The sequence below is a fragment of the Pristiophorus japonicus genome, chromosome 5, assembly GCF_044704955.1.
Source record: "Pristiophorus japonicus isolate sPriJap1 chromosome 5, sPriJap1.hap1, whole genome shotgun sequence".
Classification (NCBI taxonomy): domain Eukaryota; kingdom Metazoa; phylum Chordata; class Chondrichthyes; family Pristiophoridae; genus Pristiophorus; species Pristiophorus japonicus.
In genome coordinates this window covers 227,899,283-227,926,268 of record NC_091981.1, presented here as the reverse complement: position 1 = coordinate 227,926,268, position 26,986 = coordinate 227,899,283, and the positions used below count along the sequence as shown (strand labels likewise).

At 43.9% G+C, this 26,986-nt stretch overlaps 1 protein-coding gene across 1 annotated transcript in view; it reads left to right on the top strand.

Annotated features, from left to right (window-relative positions):
• The first annotated feature begins 1,133 nt into the window (after positions 1-1,133).
• LOC139264147 (alpha-2,8-sialyltransferase 8F-like) overlaps positions 1,134-26,986 on the top strand; it is a 92,283-nt gene continuing 66,430 nt past the window's right edge. Inside the window, exons 1-2 of the mRNA XM_070880233.1 lie at positions 1,134-1,498; positions 22,615-22,704. Of these exons, the coding sequence (XP_070736334.1) occupies positions 1,134-1,498; positions 22,615-22,704 (455 nt within the window). The remainder of the gene's footprint in view (positions 1,499-22,614; positions 22,705-26,986) is intronic.

Genomic DNA, 26,986 nt, shown 5'->3' with positions numbered 1-26,986 from the left:
TCATTCCTAGGTCGGAGGATGTTTCGGAGCTGTCTGACTGCTTGACAGTTCTGCGTCTCGATTTGCTATGTCTTTCACAACTTGGACTGGTAGATTGACTAGAAGATTTACGGGACTGTCTGTGATATCGAGATATAGTTCTGCCCTTTCAAGTGTGAGATCTGGTCCTTTCGGCTATATTGCTTGTGAACTGGGGATCCGAATCGCTATCAGAGGATGAGGAGTCAGTTTGGGTTTGTTGCTTTGGTGGTATGGGGTTATTTTTAACTCCTTTCGCCGGAGTGTAAGGTGGAAGGTGTTGGGAAGAGGACTGGAGCAAGGGGCCAGGGGGTGCAGGAGGCGCCGTTGGGCGCTGAGTCAGTGACCACTCATCAATTTCATCATCAGCCTCGGTTAACACAAAGCCAGCCATTTTACTACGTAGTCGGTCAATACCTTTCTCAGAGGTCCCAGAGGATCTCTTAGTAAGTTTCTCATGCGCACATTCTTTTTTTTTAAGACGTCTACAGTTTTAACATGTGTTCCCTCTGTCAATGAGAGTCCCAATTTAATAGCATTTATTTGCCAACTTGACAGAAGTGATGCATCTTTTAATTTTTGACAATCCCTGTGCTTTTTTGCTACCTCTACGCTTCTAGTGCCACCTAGAGGCCACTGGTCATCTCCTAATAATTTATTCAGGGCTCCTGATAATTTTCTAAAGTCTTCAGCTCTTTCAGGGAATTCCTCACATAACTTTTGTAGCAGACTATCCGCATCCATTGTTTTATCCAACTGATTACCCATTTTCACGCTGTCCCTCGTATTACCGTGTCGTTACGCATTCACGTCGTCGTGCGATTTGAACAAACTTAAAACAAACAGACTTTACTAAAACTAACACAAAGCCGCGTCGCCCCGCAGCTTGCGTCGCCGCGCGATTCAAAACACTTGAAATAAACGGACTTTACTAAACTAACACAAAGCCGCGTCGCCCCGCGGCTCGTGTTGCCGCGCGATTCGAAACACTTGAAATAAACGGACTTTACTAAACTAACACAAAGCAGCGTCGCCCCGTGGCTCGCGTCGTCGCGCAATTCGAAACACTTGAAATAAACGGACTTTACTAAACTAACACAAAGCCGCGTCGCCCCATGGCTCACGTCGCCGCGCGATTCGAAATACTTGAAACCAATAGACTTACAATAAACAGACTTACTAAAATCAGCACTGACTTTGATATTACTTCACGGTTCGCGTCGCTGCGCGTTCGCGTCGGCCCACGTTCACTCGTTCGCGCGCTTGCGCCGCCGCACGTCCCACGTCACTACACGTTCATGCTGCCGTGCGTCTGCGTCAGCCCTCCTTCACTTGGCCGCACACTCGTGCCGCTGCACGTCTCGCGTCGCTACGCGTTCCACGCTGCTGCGCATCTGCATCAGCCCTCCTTCACTTGGCCGCACGCTCGCGCCACTGCACGTCTCGCATCGCTACGCGTTCCACGCTGCTGCGCGTCTGCGTCATCCCTCCTCTACTCGGCCGCACGCTCGCGCCGCCGCACGTCTCGCGTCGCTGCGCGTTCGCGTCGTTGCGCATCCGCATTGGCCCTACCTTTCGAGTTGCTGTGTGATTTAAATTCAATCAGTGCCTAGACGGGCCAAGTGATATACGAGGTCGACGTCACACCTGACTTGAACACCTATCCTCTATTTAATTTCCCATAAGCCTTATTTAATTCCCTGTGAGCCTAATTTTCTAAATTTAATTTCTTTTAGTCTCCAAATTTCCCTATCCTTTCGCGTCACTGCGCAGTTTAAATCCAATCAGTCAATGAAAGCCCTAATTTAATGGAGTTTTTCTGCCAACTGGACAGGAGTGATTTTTTTTCTTTTAGACTGCAGTGGAATTTTTCTCATAATTTAAAATCTCAGAACATTTTTTTTTAGCACCTATTTAGTACGTTACTTTTTTTTTCTTTTCCATAACTAGAGAGAAGTCTGGCACATAGGCTGTGGACTGCTTTTCGTTATCTCAATTGTTCCAGCCTCAAGGTCGTGTTATTTAATATAATATATTTTTTTGAATCCTTTTGAATCCATCTCAGTTGTTTTGCTGTGCCTTCTCTGAATGTTTTCTTTCGACAAGTAAGTGAGCATGTTAAATCCTTTTTTTTTAACCACCGGGACCATGTAATTTTTTCTTTTTTTTTAACAAACCTGTCTTTTGTGCATTTCCTGGCTCCGTAACTTATCATCCGAATATACGTAATTCAATAAGGTTCACACTCTTAAACTTCCCACATACAGGACAACACTACGAAGGGTTTAAAAAAAGCTTTCATTCTGTTTGAGATAAAACAAACCACAACTCCCCGGCTTTTTTTTTACAGTAAAAATCACAGAAGGATTTCTCATTTAAACAGACGTTCACAAGAGTCTCTTTTCTTTCCTATTAATTTTTGGATCCATGATTGATCATCTATCCCTATCTAGCTCTAACTATAACCTATCTTTCCAAGTCGCCGCTTGGTTTGCATCATCGCGCAATTTCCCTATCTCTATCCCTATTCTAAGTTTGAAAGGTATTCACCAGATTGTCCTGGATCTAGTTCAGACACTACCTGAGAACCAGCGAGTGGCTAAACTTTCCTCAGACTTTTGAAACCGGGGGAAACTGGAGCAGTATTGAAATCATACTCACTCCAGTGGCCACTTTCCCCTCGTCTCGTCCAAGGCTAGTCTGGCTCTTAATTCGCAAGTTTTCGGCAGTCGTCCGTTGAGATCCCACTTCTGACACCAAATGTTGATTCCTGGATTCTTTTACCTCAATCTGGTTCAGCAAAATTACTGAAACGAATACCGTTTGTGCTTTAAACAAAGCAAGCTTTTATTTAAAAAGCAAATCCCGATCGGGGACTTTATCAGACAGAAGGAATGCATGTCTGTTCGAACGCACTCACTTCCTACGGACAAAGTGACGTTACATTGTAAAGGGACGATGGTTATACATTTTCGGCAAAAGATAACAAGATAGGGCCAGAGTGACATCCCAGCTCAGCCCATCTCTTTTGATCCCTCCTTCTCTTTGTCCACTCATAAGCCGACCCAAGCATGGTCCGATTTTAAACAAAGACCTTCTGTCAATGTTTCAGGTTAATAACATGATTTAATAAGACCTTGAGGTTTTTCTGCAAGCTGTGGATTTTTTTTCAATATGTGTTAGTGTTGTAACATTTCGCAGTCTCGAGTCTGAGATGTCATGGCTATTCCTCCATGAATTGTTTGTTAGCTTATACTGTCCCTATACAATTCCCACGTTCTCAACTTCAATGTCTCTATACATTTTTAAACATTCACATTGTCGCGTACCATCATGGGTTGACAACAGACACCTAAAAGCCATGAGCACTTATGGCAATCTCATGAGCCCTTGTCAGTCATGGTTGGCCTCCGAAGCATACCCAGTCCCGATCGATTGTGATCATTACAACCAAACTATGATGGGGATAGTTCTCAGGATGCCAGTGATGGGTCAGTCACAGCGGCCAGTGCCAATATATTGGGTAGAAAATCTTGAGGTTATCTGAAATGGGGTATATGTGTGGTATCATGGGGCACCTCCATATGTGGTTAAGTGGGGAAACTCCATGACCAGCACTGATCTGAAGGGATGTCAGGAAAGAGGTGCACATGATGTTGTGTCCACATCACCTGAATGTGTTCGACCAACTGGTATGTGGATTTAAAGCGATCAACTGTACTATGGAGGTGATGGCTCAGAGCCACGTCCCGCCCCAGGTTGCTTATAGAAACATAGAAAATAAGTGCAGGAGTAAGCCATTCGGTTTTTCCTTTCAGTTCTGCGCGGAGGGGATTCCTGTACGGGCTGCTCTTACACATCCTCCACCTTGCCATCCTCGTCTGCTGTCCAGACACGCCATGGCGCACCATCTTGCCATCCGGAGGAGGCGAAGGTCCCCAATGGAGTGCTCTCCATGCAGGAGTCCTCACTTTATTTATTGGGGACTTGGCCTGGAGGGTGTTGCATGGAGCAATCCCGTGCAAAATGTTTTTAAGTCGATTCACAGACTCCCAGGCTGCCTGTATTTTCTGCAGTCTGGAAGACTCCCTGTTCCATGTTTATGTTGAATGTGCGAGATTGCAGCCTGTTTTGAAAGGGCTGCTCCTTAAATTTTGGTTGCATTTCAGTCCCACACTCCTGATCTTTGGGCACCCTGTGTGGAGGGGAGTGGGCATGTCGGAAGGCCTTCTCATAGGACTGCTCCTGGGCATGGCCAAGGTGGCTGTAGAATTTACTAATATTTCGCAAAGATTCCTTGTACTTTTTCCCCGGCAGAGAAGAATCCCTTTCTGGACTTTTAAAATGGAAGGAAAAACTTCGGGACACAAATGAGTTTAAAGGGACAGATAAGGCCTGCAGGGTATAAAAGGGGATGCATTCATGGAGACCACCCACCCCACCCCCCCCGCCCCCCGTCTCCCCCCATCTCCCCCCAGTGTTTGGACTCATAGGAAAGGGAATTTAATTTGGAACTTGATGAACATTTTGGTATCCTAGGAAAAACTCTGAGGAAGGTACCTAAGAGCATGACAAGTTTAAGATCTCTAAAGGAACATTTTGGAACAGACTGCCAGGACAGAGGGTGGGACTTCATTCAGGAATTGGGTATTGTAGCTAATTTAATTTGTCTGGGAGAATGAGTTGATCGATAACTAACAAGAACTGTGAGACATAAAAATTCGCTCCCTAGTGACAATAAATGCATCAAGAGCTATCAGGCTAATCACCGGAGACCATTAGTGGTATGCATGTGCAAATAGACCTATAGAAATCACGGGCCCAGCCCAACGGCCCAAGAGTTTAAACACTGCTCAAACAATGCCAATCGGTGATTTTCCACATTAACACATAGAAACATAGAAACATAGAAAATAGGTGCAGGAGTAGGCCATTCGGCCCTTCTAGCCTGCGCCACCATTCAATGAGTTCATGGCTGAACATGCAACTTCAGTACCCCATTCCTGCTTTCTCGCCATACCCCTTGATCCCCTGAGTAGTAAGGACTTCATCTAACTCCCTTTTGAATATATTTAGTGAATTGGCCTCAACTACTTTCTGTGGTAGAGAATTCCACAGGTTCACCACTCTCTGGGTGAAGAAGTTTCTCCTCATTTCGGTCCTAAATGGCTTACCCCTTATCCTTAGACTGTGACCCCTGGTTCTGGACTTCCCCAACATTGGGAACATTCTTCCTGCATCTAACCTGTCTAAACCCGTCAGAATTTTAAACGTTTCTATGAGGTCCCCTCTCATTCTTCTGAACTCCAGTGAATACAAGCCCAGTTGATCCAGTCTTTCTTGATAGGTCAGTCCCGCCATCCCGGGAATCAGTCTGGTGAACCTTCGCTGCACTCGCTCAATAGCAAGAATGTCCTTCCTCAGGTTAGGAGACCAAAACTGTACACAATACTCCAGGTGTGGCCTCACCAAGTCCCTGTACAACTGTAGCAACACCTCCCTGCCCCTGTACTCAAATCCCCTCGCTATGAAGGCCAACATGCCATTTGCTTTCTTAACCGCCTGCTGTACCTGCATGTTAACCTTCAATGACTGATGTACCATGACACCCAGGTCTCGTTGCACCTCCCCTTTTCCTAATCTGTCACCATTCAGATAATAGTCTGTCTCTCTGTTTTTACCATTAAAGTGGATAACCTCACATTTATCCACATTATACTTCATCTGCCATGCATTTGCCCACTCACTTAACCTATCCAAGTCACTCTGCAGCCTCATAGCATCCTCCTCGCAGCTCACACTGCCACCCAACTTAGTGTCATCCGCAAATTTGGAGATACTACATTTAATCCCCTCGTCTAAATCATTAATGTACAATGTAAACAGCTGGGGCCCCAGCACAGAACCTTGCGGTACCCCACTAGTCATTCTGAAAAGTCCCCATTTACTCCTACTCTTTGCTTCCTGTCTGACAACCAGTTCTCAATCCACGTCAGCACACTACCCCCAATCCCATGTGCTTTAACTTTGCACATTAATCTCTTGTGTGGGACCTTGTCGAAAGCCTTCTGAAAGTCCAAATATACCACATCAACTGGTTCTCCCTTGTCCACTTTACTGGAAACATCCTCAAAAAATTCCAGAAGATTTGTCAAGCATGATTTCCCTTTCACAAATCCATGCTGACTTGGACCTATCATGTCACCATTTTCCAAATGCACTGCTATGACATCCTTAATAATTGATTCCATCATTTTACCCACTACTGAGGTCAGGCTGACTGGTCTATAATTCCCTGCTTTCTCTCTCCCTCCTTTTTTAAAAAGTGGGGTTACATTGGCTACCCTCCACTCGATAGGAACTGATCCAGAGTCAATGGAATGTTGGAAAATGACTGTCAATGCATCCGCTATTTCCAAGGCCACCTCCTTAAGTACTCTGGGATGCAGTCCATCAGGCCCTGGGGATTTATCAGCCTTCAATCCCATCAATTTCCCCAACACAATTTCCTGACATCATAATCAAATTACTGCCGAACGAGCCCGACAAATTCTGACTAAGAGAGCTCAAAACTAATGAGTAGTTCCCTTGAAACAAAGAGCTGGGCTAGATTTGGTGGGAGATAAGGAAGCCTGTTTGGGGTATATTCCCAGTTTTACAAGGAAAAGGACACTCAAGCAGCAGGAGGTGGGGAGTGAAGAAATGGAGTGGTGGAGAAAACTACAAGAAACCATCAAGGATCGACCGAGCTCGCCGACAGCAAGAGGCCCACGGAACGGAAGGTTGTCCGCAACCAAACTGACAACCCAGGCCACCACAACCAGCGAAACGACCAACCGAAACCAACTCAGCAAAAACCAAAGAATTGACATTTATTTCCACTCCACAATCTACTTCTGAACGACCAATGGGTGAGAAATTACCTAAAAGGACTAACTAAAACTATTCCTAACCAAAGAAAGTGGGTACTTACCCCATACATCCAAAACGCAACTTACCGCATCGACGGACGCACCACAACTGAAGACTACGCAGTCCAAAGTCCTCTCCTCCATCCGGGGTATGGCTCGCCTAGAAGGCCAAGTGCAGCGAACCCCAAATCCGCGGTTCACCGGCAACTGTCAAAAGGGATTGGTGAGCATAGCCCCTGAACCCCCAGAGCTATAACTTAGTTAGTTAGGGGAATTGGGAGGGGGAGGCTGGGATAACTTGTGTAAATGTATCTGCATTCTCCTCTTTACCCCATTTAGAGTTTAAGCTGTTTTCCTTTCCCCACAGGCTGTATGTTGACAATTTATTCAATGTGTTGTACCCCTCAGTGTGTATTGGTATTACTATTTTGTGTGTGTTATTAAAGGTGCGCCTTTTACTTCCTTTTAAACACAATAAAGCCATACCTGCTTCCTACCTTGAAACTGATTGTCTGTCCAAGTCTGTCACAGTCCTTTCATAATTCCAGAGTCTAGAACCAAGGGTGTGGGAGCGATTCGAAACCGCTCATATAAGGTCAGAAGGGAAAGCTGATTGCCTTCCCCTTACATGGCCATTAACTGGTGCATGCAGCAGGTGGTCGAGGGGGTCATTCAGCCCGACTGCCTGCCTCTCTTCCGTGTCACATCTGAGCCAGGGTGTCCCTGGAGATGGAGCACGCGGTGTCCACCGGTACGCTCGCGGCCTTCCGCGAGAGGTGGGCGCCGAAGGGACTGGAGTGCATCATTTCAACAGGGAACAGAATTTGAATTTGATTTGAGTTGATTTGCCAAAGGTTCCCTTAATGTTCAATTGTTAATTTATGGTTTTTGGTGCCTTCAAAAAAAAAGGGGCACTTGATTGAAAATTACTTTAAAATATTTGTACAGCTGTTGCATTGTGAGTGAGACCAGGACCCTGTGAGAGGAGAAGAGAAGCAAGTGCCCCGCCCTCCTCTTAAAGGGGCACAACCATTAACTGCACATTAAACAAAATTTAAATGAGACTTAAATCAAATTAAAATACGATTCTGGGGCCGGGGTGTGGTGATGTACTGCAGACTCTCAGGTGCCCACCAGTCACGGAAGGCATCAAGCGTACGTGTGGACACCATGTGCTCCATCTCCAGGGATATCCGTGCCCAAACGTAGTCACGGAAGAGAGGCCGGCAGTCGGTCTGAATGACCCCCTTGAACCGCCCGCTGCCTGGATCTGTTTATGGCCACCTTGGTCAGGCCCAGGAGCAGTCCTTCGAGGAGGTCCTTCGATTTAACCACCTCTCTGCACTGTGTGGCCAAAGATCAGGAGCTTACGACTAAAGTGCAGCCAAAAATTGAGGAGCAGCCCCTTCAAATATTGGAACAGGGGCTGCAACCTATCGCACTCTATATTAAAAATGAAACACAGACTCTTCCACACCGCAGAAATTTCAGGCGTCCCAGGAGTCCTGGACCTTGGTGATGTCCAATCCTGTCAACCTGTTTTGTAACAGTGCTGCAACTACATTGGGCCATAATTTTTTGCAGCAGGTCATTTAATGATGTCTGCCATTAGTTAGACTTGCCCTTGCACGTTGAGGTTTTCAAAAATCTTTTGCATGGTAAGTTGCTGAAAATGCAAGCTGATAACGTCGCAATGAGGTAAAAAGGGTATCGGGGACTTGAGTGAACAGAGCAATCAACTTTGTATCTCCTTAACTAATCAGATTGAAGGATTGTGAAATTAACAGCACAAGGACTGAGAAGGATGTGCGAATTAGAGAGGTGAATTCAATGTCAAATCAGGAACAGAAAGAGAAATAAAAGAAAGGAAAGATCAGATTGAGGAAAAAAATGACAAAAGTAAAATCTCCAACAATAATTAATACCCGAAGGAATGAGACTCCACACTTGTAATAGTTAATTTTCTGTGCCAGAGATTCATTGGCAATAATGAACACATCACGTCATTAAAAGGGTACTTACACTTATAATGACAAGACTTATCTTTTGTGGCAAGTTTAGTTCGTATCTACCACGCAAATACAGCAGCTTCGCACCATTCAGTGCATTTCAATGGAGAGGCAGACGGTGAGATGCGGCTTTCATGAAGCTAACAGCAGAGTTGCGCAACTCGGACAGCAACTTTTGGATATTTGCATTTAACCTCGCATCTGTCCTTGCCTGAAGTTGCTGTCCCATTTTTGCATAAGTAACAGAGGAAGCCATTATTTTGACTTCCACCTCAATGTGTTTCGGTACTGGTACGGGAATTGCACGGCGTTTAGGTGTCATTCCATTCTCTCGCCAAGGCCCATCTCTCCCCCCAGTCTCTCTCTTTCTCCCCAGTCCATCTCCCCACCCCCCCACCCCCAGTTTCCTCTCTCTTTCCCACCCCCCAGTCTCTCTTTCCCGCCCCCCCAGTCTCTCTCTTTCTCCCTCCATCTCCCCCCCCACCCCCAGTTTCCTCTCTCTCTGCCATAGTCTCTCTCTCCCTCCCCCCAAGTCTCTCTCTCTCCCACCCCCCAGTCTTTCTCTCCCGCCCCCCTCCCGCCCATGCCCAGTCGCTCTCCCCCAGTCTCTCTCTCTCTCCCTCGTCTCTCTCTTCCTCTTTCAGTTCCCCTCCCCCAGTCTCTCTCTCCCCCAGTCTCCCAGTCTCTCTCCTCCATCTCTCTCTCTCTCTTCGCCCAATATCTCTCTGCCCCAATCTCAAATTCCCTCTCTCTCTCTCCCTCAGTCCCTCTCTCTCTCCCTCAGTCTCTCTCTCCCCCACTAGTGTCTCGCTCTTTTTCTGCCCCAGTCGCCCTCTCTTTTCCAGTCGCTCTCTCCCCCCCCCGCACCTTCCACCCGTCCCCCCCACCCACACCCCTCCCGCCCAGTCCCCCTCTCTCTTCCCCAGTCCCTTTCTCTCTTCCCCAGTCCCTCTCTATCTTCCCCAGTCCCTCTCTCTCTTCCCCGGTCCTTCTCTTTCCTCCCCGATCCCTCTCCACCCAAGTTCCTCTCTCTGCCACAGTCTCTCTCTCTCTCTCTGCCCCAGTCTCTCTCTCCCTGTCCTCCAGTCTCTCTCTCCCTGTCCTCAAGCCTCTCTCTCTTTTCCCAGTCTCTCTCTTTCTCTCTCTCACTCTCCCCCCAGTCTCTCTCTGTCCCACATCTGATTTCCTCTCTCTCTCAGATAGTCACAAAAATGTTCGTGTAGATAACCTCAGCGATATTCTAGGCAAAAGTCCTGGAGCCTCCTTTAGTTTTTTCTTTGCTGTGAACATGTCATGAACTATCTCCAAGAAAAATACAATGATTCTGCGCATATAGTAACTTAGAAAATAGGTGCAGGAGTAGGTCATTCGGCCCTTTGAGCCTGCACCACCATTCAATAAGATCATGGCTGATCATCACCTCAGTACCCCTTTCCTGTTTTCTCTCCATACCCCTTGATCCCTTTAGCCGTAAGGAACATATCTAACTCCCTCTTGAATATATCCAATGAACTGGCATCAACAAATCTGCGGTAGAGAATTTCACAGGTGGCTCAACCATATTCTTTGCTTCAGTTAATTTTTGCATTTTCAGATCCCTTGGTGCCTTGCAGGTACACCGTTTAATATTACAGAGCATGCTGATTTAGATTTACCTTTTAATTGTAACCCACCTGAGAATGATGTTGGTCTGCTCTCTTGCTTTGTGTTTTCTGACCATTCCTGTGTACCTTGTTCCACAATCAGTTTATGGACATTTTCTCCTTGAAGCTTGTTCTTTTCCTCCTATGACTTACTATAGCCCAAATGCTTTAGAAAATGACATCCAGGCATAAATTTGTATCAGATTAGAAGTTGCAATGTGCTCCAGTCTCTACCGGTATAAAAACTATAGAAACATAGAAACATAAAAAATTGGTGCAGGAGTAGGCCATTCGGCCCTTCGAGCCTGCACCACCATTCAATAAGATCATGGCTGATCATTCCCTCTGTACCCCTTTCCTGTTTTCTCTCCATACCCCTTGATTCCTTTAGCCGTAAGGGCCATATCTAACTCCCTCTTGAATATATCCAATGAACTGGCATCAACAACTTCCTGCGGCAGGAAATTCCACAGGTTCTCTGAGTGAAGAAGTTTCTCCTCATCTCGGTCCTAAATGGCCTACTCCTTATCCTAAGATTGTGTCCCCTGGTTCTGGACTTTCCCAACATCGGGAACATTCTTCCTGCATCTAACCTGTCCAGTCCTGTCAGAATCGTATACGTTTCTATGAGATGCCCTCTCATCCTTCTAAACTCCAATGTATAAAGGCCCAGTTGATCCAGTCTCTCCTCATATGTCAGTCCAGCCATCCCTGGAATCAGTCTGGTGAACTTTCGCTGCACTCCCGCAATAGCAAGAACGTCCTTCCCCAGATTAGGAGACCAAAACTGAACACAATATTCCAGGTGAGGTCTCACCAAGGCCCTGTACAACTGGAGTAAGACCTCCCTGCTCCTCTACTCAAATCCCCTTGCTATGAAGGCCAACAGACCATTTGTCTTCTTCATCGCCTGCTGTACTGCATGCCAACTTTCAATGACTGATGTACCATGACACCCAGGTCTCAGTGCACCTCCCCTTTTCCTAAGCTGGCGCCATTCAGATAATAATCTGCCTGTGTGTTTTTGCCCCCAAAGTGGATAACCTCACATTTATCCACATTATATTGCATCTGCCATGCATTTGCCCACTCACTTAACCTGTCCAATTCACCCTGCAGCCTCTTAGCATCCTCCTCACAGCTCACACCACCACCCAGCTTAGTGTCATCTGAAAATTCAATTCCTTCATCAAAATCATTGATGTATGTTGTAAATAGCTGGAGTCCCAGCACTGAGCCCTGCGGCACCCCACTAGTCACTGCCTGCCATTCTGAAAAGGACCCGTTTATCCTGACTCTCTGCTTCTTGTCTGCCAACCAGTTCTCTATCCATGACAATACATTACCCCCGATACCATGAGCTTTGATTTTGCACACCAATCTCTTATGTGGGACCTTGTCAAAAGCCTTTTGAAAGTCCAAAAACACCACATCCACTGGTTCTCCCCTGTCCACCCTACTAGTTACATCCTCAAAAAATTCCAGAAGATTTGTCAAGCATGATTTCCCTTTCATAAATCCATGCTGACTTGGACCGATCCTGTCACTGCTTTCCAAATGCGCTGCTATTTCATCTTTAATAATTGATTCCAACATTTTCCCCACTACTGATGCCAGGCTAACCGGTCTATTATTATCAGTTTCTCTCTCCCTCCTTTCTTAAAAAGTGGTGTTACGTTAGCTGCTCTCCAGTTCATAGGAACTGATGCAGAGTCGATAGACTGTTGGAAAATGATCACCAATGCATCCACCATTTCTAGGGCCACTTCCTTAAGTACTCTGGGATGCAGACTATCAGGCCCCGGGGATTTATCGGCCTTCAATCCCATTAATCTCCCTAACACAATTTCCTGACTAATAAGGATTTCCTTCAGTTCCTCCTTCTCACTAGACCTTCGGTCCCCGAGTATTTCCGTAAGGTTATTTGGGTCTTCCTTCATGAAGACAGAACCATAGTATTTGTTCAATTGGTCTGCCATTTCTTTGTTCCCCATTATAAATTCACCCGATTCTGACTGCAAGTGACCTACGTTTGTCTTCACTAATCTTTTTTTCTTCAAGCTTTTGCAGTCAGTTTTTATGTTCCCAGCAAGCTTCCTCTCATACTCTATTTTCCCCCTCCTAATTAAATCCTTTGTCCTCCTCTGCTGAATTCTAAATTTCTCCCAGTCCACAGTGCTCCCAGTGCTGCTTTATCTGGCCAATGTATATGCCTCTTCCTTGGATTTAACACTATCCTTAATTTCCCTTGTTAAGCCACCTTCCCCCTTTTATTTTTACTCCAGACCGGGATGTACAATTGTTGAAGTTCATCCATGTGATCTTTAACTGTTTGCCATTGCCTATCCACCATCAACCCTTTACGTATCATTCACCAGTCAATTCACGACTCATACCATCGAAATTACCTTTCCCTTAGCTTCCTAATATGGGAGGTAGGTAAACTTGTTAAACAAGAAATCAACCTGAATAGAAACGATGATAGTTGTGGTCATTTAAACAACTGGGTGAAGAACGCGCTGAACGTTTGTCCTTTTCAGTTGTCAAACTGCCGCTGTTTCAGGAGGCGATTGAAGAGAATTGAGTGACGTTGAGTGTATATTTGTGACTGAAAATTACAACCACAGTCCATGTGTGACGATTCCTTTCTGTGGATTTTTGAAGGATCAGCATGAAATTGAAAACATTGTACTTCCTTGGAACACTTGTTTTATTATTTTGTGTCTGTTTCATCTTCTGGATAAGTAGAGTTAAGCCAAATTATTTCAGGTATGTTTTATTTTCTGTGGGGAAAGAGGAGTAATTTGAAACTAAAATCTAATACTAAGATATAACAATGAAACGGTTACATAGAAATCTATAGAAGTTATAACACAGAAATAAATTGTTCAGTTTAACCAGTCTGTGTCGGCATTTCCCCTACATGTGTGCAAATTGTTCTAATGATCTTTACCCACTCTGTTCCCATGTTCCTTCAACCCTTTCAATTCACCTTCTCGAAAGCTTCAATATGCTTCCTGTAGTGTGGAACCCAATACTTCATACAGTAATTTGAGGTCTTATTAAGGTTTTATATTGCCTCATCACTCCCTCTTGGATTTTATATTCTATATCTTGAGATAAAACCTAGAATTTTTTCTTGAAATGGCCTTTTGAACCTCAGGGGCTGCCTTTAATGTTCCGTGAACTTGTAAACCACCCCCCGGCCCCAACCCAAGTCCTTCTGCTCCTCCACAGCACCGACCCGAACTCCATTCGGAGTATAATTACTGCTGTTATTCATTTACCAAAATGCATTATCTCACACTTACTGACATTGAACTCCATTTGCTACTGTTCAGCTCATTGCCCATCTCACCAATATCCCGTTGCAGTTTCCTTTGGTCTTCTGAACAATGAACTATACCGATTTGGTATCACTTTCTGGTGGTTGAAAACGTTTGCTGGAAAACATTTCACAATAAGCCAAAGGTGGCCGATGGAAATGGCTACTGCCAGTGTGACAAGTATAAAGTTACTTGTGAAATGTTACATTGTTTGTTTACTTTTTATATATTTGGTTGGGCACTTAAAATTCTTCCATTTGAGTCTCCGAGAGAGCATGCAAAAACAAGAACGGCAGAGAAAGGGTTAACTTAAATGTGGCAAATGTAGGAAGACCTGCATCAACATTCAAATCAGATGGGAGTGTGTTCAGAAAAATGGCAGCATTCAGATCGAAGATGGTATTTCATAAAGTAAAAATAAATCTATTACGTCAGAACTTGCTTCTGCGAAGCCAATTTATTAATCACAATGAATCATCTCGACGTTAGAACATTTCGAAATATAATGCAGAATGTCTCCATCACAAACTAAGATTCAAATAAAGTGCCTCAGGGTTTTGGCCGGTGCTTTCAGTGTATGGTTTGTCTGCACCAGAATTGTGCTTGCTGTACTCAGTGTCTGATCTCTGCCCACATATCTGATTACATTTGCCTGATTTGCGCCTGGTTGTACAACCAATCCACCTGCTGTCTCAGGTGGGGAAAATATTAGCGCAAATTCGACTTATTTGCTGAAATACTCTCCGATGCTTTAAAATAAAACGCGATTTCCGGTCACACGAACACAGATAATTGACGATCCGGAAACGGAACAATTATTGCAGATCTGCAACTGTAATTTGAGAAGAGATTAAAATCCAGATTTCTGAAAGTCGGACAGTTTTCTGGCAGACAGGGCAGGAGGTGGACAGGGAGTGGGGATGCATGAGGCTGGATCTTACCCATTTTTGCACCCGTCCTATATCTACCTTTATTTCGAGTGGGCAGATGAAGCTGCCATCCTAAAATGGGCAGTGTAAGGGGTGGTTTTCAGGGGGTCAGCTTTCCCTTCAGACCTTATATGAGCGGTTTCGAATTGCTTCCACACCCTTGGTTCTAGACTCTGGAATTATGAAGGGACTGTGACAGACTTGGACAATCAATTTCAAGGTAGGAAACAGGTATGGCTTTATTGTGTTTAAAAAGGAGTAAAAGGCACACCTTTAGTAACACACATGGAATAGTGATACCAATACACACTGAGGGGTACAACACATTGAATAAATTGTCAAAATACAGCCTGTGGGGAAAATAATACAACTTAAACTCTCAATGGGGTAAAGAGGAGAATGCAGATACATTTACACAAGTTATCCCAGCCTCCCCCTCCCAATTCCCCTAACTAACTAAGTTATAGCTCTGGGGGTTCAGGGGCTATGCTCACCAATCCCTTTTGACAGTTGCCAGTGAATCGCGGTTTCGGGGTTCGCTGCACTTTGCCTTCTGGGCGCGCCATACCCCGGATGGAGGAGAGGACTTTGGACTGTGTAGTCTTTGGTTGGGGTGAGTTCGGCTGATGCGGTAAGACGTGTTTTGGATGTATAGGGTAAGTACCCACTTTCTTTGGTTAGGAATAGTTTTAGTTAGTCCTTTTAGGTAACTTCTCACCCATTGGTCGTTCAGAAGTAGATTGTGGAGTGGAAATAAATGTTGATTCTTTGGTTTATGCTGAGTTGCTTTCGGTTGGTCGTTTCGCTGGTTGTGGTGGCCCGGGTTGTCAATTTGGTTGCTGACAACCTTCCGTTTCATGGGCCTCTTGCTGTCGGCGAGCTCGGTCGATCCTTGATGGTTTCTTGTAGTTTTCTCCACTACTCCATTTCTTCACTCCCCATCTCCTGCTGCTTTTTTTTCCTTGTAAAACTGGGAATAGATTCACCCCAAAAAGCCTTCCTTATCTCCCACCAAATCTGGCCCAGCTCTTTGTTTCAAGGGAGCTGCTCATTAGTTTTGAACTCTCTTCTTTGTCAGAATTTGGCGGGCTCGTTCAGCAGTAATTTGATTATGATGTAGTAATGTGGAAATCACCAGTTGGCATTGTTGGCAGTGTGTAAACTCCTGAGCCGTTTGGCTGGCCCCGTGATTTCTATAGGCCTATTTGCACATGCATGCCAATAATGGTCTCCGGTGATTAGCCTGATAGCTCTTGATGCGTTTATTGTCACGAGGGAGCGAATTTTTATGCCTCACAGTTCTTGTTAGTTATCGATTGACTCATTCTCCCAGACAAATTGAATTAGCTCCAATAACAATTCCTGAGTGAAGTCCCACCCTCTGTTCTGGCAGTCTGTTCCAACATGTTCCTTTAGAGATCTTAAACTTGTAAAGCTCTTAGGTATCTTCTTCAGGGTTTTTCCTCGGATACCAAAATGTTCATTGAGTTCCAAATTAAATTCCCTTTCCTGTGAGTCCAAACACTGGGAGGGGCGGGTCTCCATGAATGTATCTCCGTTTATTCCCTGCAGGCTTCATCTGTCCTTTAAGCTCATTTGTGTCCCGAAGTTTTTCCTTCCATTTTCAAAGTCCAAAAAGGGATTCTTCTCCTCTGCAGGAGAAAGGTACAAGAAATCTTTGCGAAATATTGGTAAACTCTACAGCAGGCATGTTTGAATGAGGTGATAATGATTTGGGGACCATGTGTCCCATTTCATTACCACCTCATTTATGCTGAACACTAATCATGCCCATGCAAAATGGGCATGCAGCATTACGAGGCGCTACACAAGAGCTGGAAGTGGATTTAAAAGCTCCACCAGCTAATTTACAAGGATTCACAGAAAGCTTATTTCTCAACCGTTTTTGATTTTTGACAACGGCTTTATCATGTACTGTGGGCCGCCCATTCTTTCCCACTCCAACTTCTGTTTCAATGAATTTCCTGTTGAAATGCTCCTGCATCTGTGTCTCTTGGAGAAGAAGAGGAGGAACATTGGAGTGAAATCTGGTTTGCCTGTTAACACAGAAGGTGCCTGGCATCCACCTCTCACTACCCAAAGCAAGAATAGAAAGCTCGAGTGCTCCTACCTCTAGTTGACCTACAAAAGTCCTTGCAGACATTGCATTCAAAATAAGGAGTTCTGCCACTTGTGCTTCAAATCGACAAATATTTCAGTTCCACAATAGGCATTGTACTTCTAGTGAATAAAGTTCATAAACATACTACCTTTTTAAGCAGTTAGGGGGAGGAACTGAGGGAAATCCTTATTAGTCGGGAAATTGTGTTGGGGAAATTGATGGGATTGAAGGCCGATAAATCCCCAGGGCCTGATGGACTGCATCCCAGAGTACTTAAGGAGGTGGCCTTGGAGATAGCGGGTGCATTGACAATCATTTTCCAACATTCCATTGACTCTGGATCAGTTCCTATCGAGTGGAGGGTAGTCAATGTAACCCCACTTTTTAAAAAAGGAGGGAGAGAGAAAACAGGGAATTATAGACCGGTCAGCCTGACATCGGTAGTGGGTAAAATGATGGAATCAGTTATTAAGGATGTCATAGCAGCGCATTTGGAAAGAGGTGACATGATAGGTCCAAGTCAGCATGGATTTGTGAAAGGGAAATCATGCTTGACAAATCTTCTGGAATTTTTTGAGGATGTTTCCAGGAGAGTGGACAAGGGAGAACCAGTTGATGTGGTATATTTGGACTTTCAGAAGGCTTTCGACAAGGTCCCACACAAGAGATTAATGTGCAAAGTTAAAGCACATGGGATTGGGGGTAGTGTGCTGACATGGATTGAGAACTGGTTATCAGACAGGAAGCAAAGAGTAGGAGTAAATGGGTACTTTTCAGAATGGCAGGCGGTGACTAGTGGGGTACTGCAAGGTTCTGTGCTGGGGCCCCAGCTGTTTACATTGTACATTAATGATTTAGACGAGGGGATTAAATGTAGTATCTCCAAATTTGCGGATGACACTAAGTTGGGTGGCAGTGTGAGCTGTGAGGAGGATGCTATGAGGCTGCAGAGCGACTTGGATAGGTTAGGTGAGTGGGCAAATGCATGGCAGATGAAGTATAATGTGGATAAATATGAGGTTATTCACTTTGGTGGTAAAAACAGAGAGACAGACTATTATCTGAATGGTGACAGATTAGGAAAAGGGGAGGTGCAACGAGACCTGGGTGTCATGGTACATCAGTCATTGAAGGTTGGCATGCAGGTACAGCAGGTGGTTAAGAAAGCAAATGGCATGTTGGCCTTCATAGCGAGAGGATTTGAGTACAGGGGCAGGGAGGTGTTACTACAGTTGTACAGTGCCTTGGTGAGGCCACACCTGGAGTATTGTGTACAGTTTTGGTCTCCTAACCTGAGGAAGGACATTCTTGCTATTGAGGGAGTGCAGCAACGGTTCACCAGACTGATTCCCGGGATGGCGGGACTGACCTATCAAGACAGACTGGATCAACTGGGCTTGTATTCCCTGGAGTTCAGAAAAATGAGAGGGGACCTCATAGAAACGTTTAAAATTCTGATGGGTTTAAACAGGTTAGATGCAGAAAGAATGTTCCCAATGTTGGGGAAGTCCAGAACCAGGGGTCACAGTCTAAGGATAAGGGGTAAGCCATTTAGGACCGAGATGAGGAGAAACTTCTTCACCCAGAGAGTGGTGAACCTGTGGAATTCTCTGCCACAGAAAGTTGTTGAGGCCAATTCACTAAATATATTCAAAAAGGAGTTAGATGTAGTCCTTACTACTAGGGGGATCAAGGGGTATGGTGAGAAAGCAGGAATGGGGTACTGAAGATGCATGTTCAGCCATGAACTCATTGAATGGTGGTGCAGGCTAGAAGGGCTGAATGGCCTACTCCTGCACCTATTTTCTATGTTTCTATGTTTAGGAATGGGCAATAAATACTGGCCTTGCCAGCGATGCCCATGCCCAATAAAAAAAGGAGAGTCATTCTTGACAGGCACTGGAGGCACTCGTCGATCTGCTGTGCATTGGTGCATAGTTCGTCACAGACAAATTGTTTGTTATAGGAACGTAGGAACAGGAGTCCGCCATTCAGCCCCTTGAGCCTCTTCCACCATTCAATCAGATCATGGCTGATCTGTACCTCAACAAAATTACCCACCTTTGATCCATATCTATCAATTGCCTTTCTGAGGGAGAGAGTTCCAGATTCCACAACCCTTTGCGTGAACAAAAATGTACTCCTAAATGGCCTCGCTCTAATTTTAAAATTATGCCCTCTTGTTCCCCCACAAAAGGAAGCAGTTGCCCTGTATCTACCCTATTGAAACCCTTCATCATTTTAAACGTCTTGATTAGATTACCCTCAACCTCCTAAACTCAAGGGAACACAAGTCAAGTTTATGTAACCTGCCTTCATAATGTAACCCTTTAAGCCCGGGGTGTGAAACACAATTTCCATGGTTGATTTAATTAGATATCTTTTCACTTGGTGTGGCTCACACACAGCACATGTTATTTGGACAAACTGTGGTAAACATCAGATATGTGTTTCACCTGTTTTCAAGATGTAAAACTGGCAGAATGTATTCTAATTTCTGGGTGCAAAGTGCTGCACCTAATATGTGCCGGCAGCTTGGCCACTGCCATATTGATCCTCACTGTTTTTTGGCATCCCTGGTGACTGCCTGAAATCAGCATTGGATTAATTTAAATATGTAAAAAAAATATTTTATTTTTAAATATGCAAAGAATGTTCCTGTTTCAGAACTGTTCTGCAAAATGCATGAAAAACTTGGTGGAGCATGAACTGTGCAAGGTCCCAGGCTGTAAGAAGCAGTGCCTAAGAGTATTGGTATAACACACTGAAGGTCGCAGGTCATATGTTTGACCTTCCTGTTTTAACAACTACTTGTGGGTAAATCGGCGTTGGAACAGTGGGAGGCATTCAAGGAGGCGATCCGAAAGGATCAGGCCAAACATGTGCCCTTAAAGAAAGAAGCTGGGGAAAATAATTCTAGAGGTCCCTGAATGTCTAGGGACTTACAGGGGAGGGTTAAGAAAAAAAGGGATGCTTATGTCACATATCAACAGCTAAATACTTTAGAATCTTTGGAGGAATATAGAAAGATAAGAGGTAAAATTAAAAAAGATATTAGGAATACTAAGAGAGAGCAAATTCTTGGTCAGTAAAACTAAGGAAAACCCTAAGATGTTCTATAAATATGTTAAGAGTAAGAGGGTAACTAAGGAAAGGGTCGGGCCTATTAGAGACCATGAGGGTAATCTTTGTGAGGAGGTGGAAGATGTTGGTAGGATTCTTAATGAATACTTTGCATCTGTTTTCACAAAGGAAAGAGGTAATGCAGATACTGCTATGGAGGAAGAGTGTGATATTCTGGATGAAATAAATATAGTGAGAGGAAGTATTAAGGGGCTGATCAGCTTTGAAAGTAGATGTCCCCAGGCCCAGGTGAAATGCATTCCAGGTTGTTGAGCGAAGTAAAAGAGGAAATAGCAGAGGCCTTGACCATCATTTTCCAGTCCTCTTTGGATATGGGCATGGTGCCGGAGGATTGGAGGACTGCTAATGTAGTAGTACCCTTGGTCAAGAAGGGGAAAAGGAATAGGCCGAGTAATTACAGGCCTGTCAGCCTAACGTCAGTGGTGGTAAAATTATTGGAAAAAATCCTGAAAAACAGGATAAATTTGCATTTGGATAGGCAAGGATTAATTAGTGACAGTCAGCATGGATTTATTAAGGGAAGATCGTGTTTGACTAAACTGATTGAATTTTTTGAGGAGGTAACCAAGAGGTTCGATGAGGATAGTGCGTATGAAGTAGTATATATGGACTTTAGCAAGGCTTTTGATAAGGTCCCATATGGTAGAGTGGTCATGAAGGTCATGGGATCCAGGTCAAAATGGCAAGTTGGATCCAAAATTGGCTTGGAGGTCGGAAGCAAAGGGTAATGATTGATGGATGTTTTTGTGACTGGAAGGATGTTTCCAGTTGGATTCCGCAGGGCTCAGTACTGGGTCCCTTGCTTTTTGTGGTATATATCGGTGATTTAGATTTGAATATAGGAAGTATGATTGAGAAGTTTGCAGACGACACTAAAATTGGCTGTGTGGTTGATAATGAAGAGGAAAGTCATGAGCTGCAGGAGGGTATCAATCTACTGGTCAGGTGGGCAGAGCAATGGCAAATGGAATTCAGAGAAGTGTGAGATGATGCACTTTGGGAGGGCTAATAAGGAAAGGGTATACACATTAAGTGGTAGGCCACTTAATAGTGTAGATGAACAAAGGGACCCTGGAGTGCTTGTTCACAGATCCCTGAAAGTAGCAGGCCAGGTGGATAAGGTGAATAAGAAGGCATACAGAATGCTTGCCTTTATTGGCTGAGGCTAGAACATAAGAGCAGGGAGGTTATGCTTAAATTGTATAATACTTTTGTTAGGCCACAGTTGGAGTACTGCGTGCAGTTCTGTCACCGTATTATAGGAATTTCGTGATTGTACTCGAACGTGTGTAGAGGAGATTTACTCAGATGCTGCCTGGAATGGAGAATCTTAGTTATGAGGACAGATTGGATAGGCTGGGTTTGTTCTCATTGGAACAGAGAAGGTTGAGAGGTGACCTCATCGAGGTGTACAAAATATTAAGGGGCCTGGATATAATGGATAGTAAGGGTCTATTTCCATTGGTAGAGGAGGCTATTACGAGGGGGCATAGTTTTAAGGTGGTTGGTAGAAGGTTTACAGGGGATTTGAGAGGGAGCTTCATTACGCAGAGGGTTGTGGGAATCTGGAACTCGCTGCCTGGAAGAGTGGTGGATGCAGAAACCCTCACCACTTTTAAGAGATGGTTGGATGGACACTTAAAGTGCCGTAACCTGCAGGGTTACGGACCTAGAGCTGGTAATTGGGATTAGACTAGACGATCTTTTGTTGGTCGGTGCAGATATAACGGTAAGTACTGCAGGGAATAGAATACGGTCAGGGTGATCTCCTGGACTAGTTTCGATCACCTGGATGGGTCGGAGAGGAATTTTCCCAGATTTTTTCTCCCTAAATTGGCCTGGGTTTTTATCTGGTTTTTACCTCTTCCAGGAGATCACAAGGCTCCAGTTGGGGTGGAGTGTTGATGTTTTTAGTATAAGGGGGTTGCAGTGGAGTGGGGCAGACTGGTTGGGCTGGGTGCTCTTTGCCTTTCCGTTATTGTTCATGGGTTTGTATGTAACCTTTAGGGCTGCTGACGAAGGGCCGTGCGGCTCTTTGTCGGCCGGTGCAGACACAATGGGCTGAAATGGCCTCCTTCAGCGCTGTAATTTTCTATGTTTCTATGTTTCTATGTTTAAGCCCTGGTATCATTCTAGTGAAACGGCGCTGTGCACCCTCGAAGGATAATCTATCCTGCCTGAGGTTTAGTGCCCAAAACTGAAGTTTACGGTAATATCTCAAAACAGCAAATTATTATTGGCTTACGAAACAGATGACAAGCTCAAGAACATATGAAGAATAAGATGCAATGTGCTTCTTTTATAATCAGTACAAGACAAAATTTAGATGTGAGTTGTCTCAATGCCACCGATAGAATTTCAATAAATAGAAGCCTTTGTTTTACAGTTAGGTTTAGAGTCAATGGAAATACCTTGAAATATAATCTAGTATTCTATGCAAATAGTGGTTCTATCTGCAAAGCCTTTATTTCAATTATTTTCATGAAACTACATTTTTACTCTATTATTATAGCATCGAGAAGAAGAAATGGAAGAGTCAGCTGGAGCTTAATTCATCAGAATGTGCCGAGCTGAGCAAAGTACTTACTCTTAAACCCAAGAGGTAACCCAACGTTTTCTGCTAAAGTCATTATGTAACAAGTCCAACACAGGAGGGGGCGGTTCTGGATTTAGTTTTGGGGAATGAAGCTGGGCAGGTGGAAGAGGTATCAATGGGAGAGCACTTGGATGCCAGTGACCATAATTCAGTCAGATTCAAAGTAGTTATGGATAAGGACAAGGATAGACTAGGAGTAAAAGTCCAAAATTGGGGAAAAGCTAACTTTGCTAAGTTGAGAATTGATTTGGCAGTGGGAGGCATTCAAGGAGGAGATCCGGAGGGTTCAGGCCAAACATATACCCTTAAAGAAAAAGGGTGGTGTGATATATTCACAGAGCAGAGCACACACAGTTTTCTAACATGGCAAGCAGCTCTCTCGGAAGTCACCGGAACCTGCTGCTCTGTTTAATTATTAACTCTGTAGTTGCAGTACACAATACGTCCACATCCACAGTGTAGAGCTACAAACATTACAAGCTTACAGACATTACACTTCTCCCTCGTTAATGAAGAAGTTATTATAACAAACAGCATACGGAACTTGCATGTTTATACATAACAGGATATAGTCTTATTTTTTTCCCATAATTACAAATTTAACTTTACCATTTGTTTTCTGTTTCGAAGAGAATACTTTTGCTCTTGAACAGAACTTTCCAAACATGGTGTCGAATTTAAACTCATTCGAGACTCATCCTGAGGAACGTTTTCCTCCTTGGAATTTCCTTGATTTTCATTTGAACTCACTCTAACTTCAGGCTCTTTGTTTTCCTGACTCGGACTCAGACTTACATGCTGATTTTCTCTTGGATTTGTTTACATGTACATTAGATGTAGGATATGCTACTGGTATATCAAAACTATCTGATGAGTCAGAAATAATTGAACTTCCCACCTTCAACTCCTTCCATGTCTGTCGGTAAAATATGATCAATATGAACAAACCTAACCTGTCCATTATCAAACATCTTGACCAAATATGTGCGAGGACCACATCTCTACACTACTCTTCCGAGTAACCACTTTACCCATTTATGGTGATGGTTCTTCACTCTCACCTTCTGGTTTAATTTCACACTTCTCTCTTTTGCTCTACCTCTATCATGATTCTCTTTCAGTCTTAATTATGTCTCTTCTACGGACTGTGCCAAATTTGGATTTAATAACGAGAATCTGGTTCGTGGCTGTCGTTTGAGAAACAACTCTGCTGCTGTTCTACCAGTAGTTATGTGAGGAGTATTATGATATGTAATTTAAAAATTAGTCAATTTGTGATCCATTGACAACTGTTGTTTCCTTCGATTTGGATCTTACATTTGTTTTATGAGGGTACGTTTTACAATTTGTTGCTCTGCTGCACCATTCGAAGCAGTGTGGTATGGTGGAACCTTGGTATGTTTCACACCATTTTTGCTCATGAACTGTGCAAATTCTTCGGAACAAAATTGTGGTCCATGACACGAAACAATTTCTTCAGGGAGGCCAAATGAAGAAAATAATCTTCGCAAAATGTCCGATGTTTTACTTGTTATTTTCCACATTGGGTACACCTCAACCCACTTCCAATGGCTATCAATCACAATGCACAATTGTTGTCCTTCTAGCTCAGCAAAATCAATATGTAGCCTTTGCCACACCCTGGGAGGCCATTTCCATGGCTCTAATGGTGCTGATGGTGATTGCTTGCTTACCGATTGACATGTCGTACACTGACTCATGGTGTACTCTATATCTTTATCACGACCTGGCCACCATAAATAACTATGCGCAAAACTCTTGGTCAAGCACATTCCCAGGTGCTGGTCATGGAGGTCGCCTAATAATTTGGACCTAAATTTATTTGGTACAACCACTCTTGCATCCTACATGATAAAATCTTTATCAACTGATAATTAATTCCTTCGAATGAAGAATAGATGAATATCTTAGTCTGTTACATGGTTTGGCCATCCATTTGCAATATAATCATACACCTTTGACATCACTGGGTCACATTTGGTTGCTCTACCAATCTCTTCAGCTATGACTGGCAGTTCATCAATGTATGAAAAATAGAACACTTCTTCCCTATCAGGTGTAACTTGTGATGGGGAAGACAATCTAGACATTGCATCAGCACTACTGTGATTGGCTGATCATCTGTATTCAATATCATATGTATATGCTGACAAAATCAAAGCTCATCTCTGCATTCGGGCTGCAGCTAATGTTGGATGGAGGATTGCTGTTCGGGGCTTATAGTCTGTAATGATGGTAAACTTATGACCATACAAGCATTTGTGGAACTTCTTGACCCCAAAAATGAATGCCAAAGCTTCCCTTTCAATTTGCGCATAATTACTCTCATTGGCACTGAGAGTGCATGAAGCAAAAGCAATTGGTTTCTCCTCCCCACTACTTAATACATGAGAGCTTACTGCCCCAACTCCATATGGAGAGGCATCACATGCTAGCTTAATCTCCTTCGATACGCCATCGTGAACTAACATAGTGCCCTCTACCAATTTGCTTTTACACTCCTTGAATGCTGTATCGCATTCTTTTGACCACTTCCAATGGAGCTGTTTTTTCAATAGTTCATTCAGTGGATGTAATACTGCAGCCAAATTTGATAGGAACTTCCCATAATAGTTCAAAAGACCCAAAAATGATCGAAGTTCAGTGACATTCTTGGGAGTGGGTGCATTTCTGATTGCAACCAGCTTTCCCATGGTTGGATGTAAACCATCTTTGTCTACTCTGTACCCAAAGTACTCCACTGAGTTTTTAAATAACTCACACTTACGAGCAGACACTTGTACTCTGTGCTTCTCTAGCCATTTGAGTACTTCATTCAATATGTTATGAATTTGCCTATATGGTGCTGAAATTAATATATCATCCAAATAATATGCTACCCCTTCAATACCTTGCAAAATCTGGTTCATCACCCCTTGGAATATGGCAGGGGCGGAAGACACTCCAAACGGTAGCATATTAAATTAATACAGACCTAGAAGAGTATTTATAGTCAAGCATGACTTGGACTCCTCATCTAGTTCAAGCTGTAAGTAGGCATTCGTAAGATCCAGTTTTGAGAAGATCTGACCACCTGTCAGTGTTGTGAACAAATCTTCTATATTTTGCAATGTATTGGGGACATTACCCTCTAGAACCTGGTTTATGGTTACTTTATAATCACCACACAATCTTACCTTACCATCGGACTTAGGTACAACAACAATGGGTGTAGCCCAATTACATCGATCTATCTTAGAAATAATGTTCTCAGTCTCTGGTCTTTTGAACTCTTGCTCAACTTTCTCCTTGAGTGCAAATGGTATGGAACGTGGCTTGCAGTAAACAAATCTAGCGTCCTTTTGTACCCTGACACTCGCCTTGAAGCCTTGGATCGGACTGCCCGTTTCGCAGAGCACCTTCGGATAACTCTTGATAACCTCATCCGTTGATGAAAATCTCGCTTCCACACGGAAAATCTTACTCCAATCCAGCTTCAATGAGCTCAACCAATTTCTTCCAAGTAAAGCAGTCTTGTCTCCTTCCACTACTATTAGAGGGAAGTTCTGAAATTGATCTTTATATTTCACCGGTACGGTGCTAGTACAGGAATTTTCTCTCCCGAGTAGCCTCGCAGTTCTATCTTGGATTTCTCCAATTGAAAATTACGTAATTTGTCGCGGTACAGTGACTCTGGTACTACACTCACAGAGGCACCCGTGTCAATTTCTATTGGTATCTTGAATCCCGCAACATCTATGTGGATTTTGATGCTTTCTGAATCGCTGTCTGTTAACCTCGTGCTCCTGATGATGTGTAATTCTAACATCTCCTCGTCCTGTTGTTGTTCTTCCATGCTATGTAGTCTCTTTGAGTTACTACTCACAGCTTTGAACGCTGAACTCATAGCTTTAAAAACTGGTTTACCCTTCAGTCGGCATGCCTTCGCAAGATGCCCAGTCTTCCTGCCGAAGAAACACTCTGCCTTCACATATGGACAGCTTTGAGCAATGTGTTGTCCCAGGCACCTTCAGCACGACTTCGATGCTCTGTTAGAATTTCCAGTTTCTGAGACTTTCGGCCATGGCCATCTTTTACTTTGAACCTGCAGGTGATTTACCTCGGTAATATTGTTCAGCCATGCTCATCGACCTCGCTGTCTGACAAGCAATCTCAAAAGTTAAGTCATCTGTTGTCTATAACTTCCTTCTGATCGCATCATTTTGCAAACCACAAACAAAACGATCCCGTAATGTTCAGTTTTGAAAGTTTCCAAAATGGCAGTGCA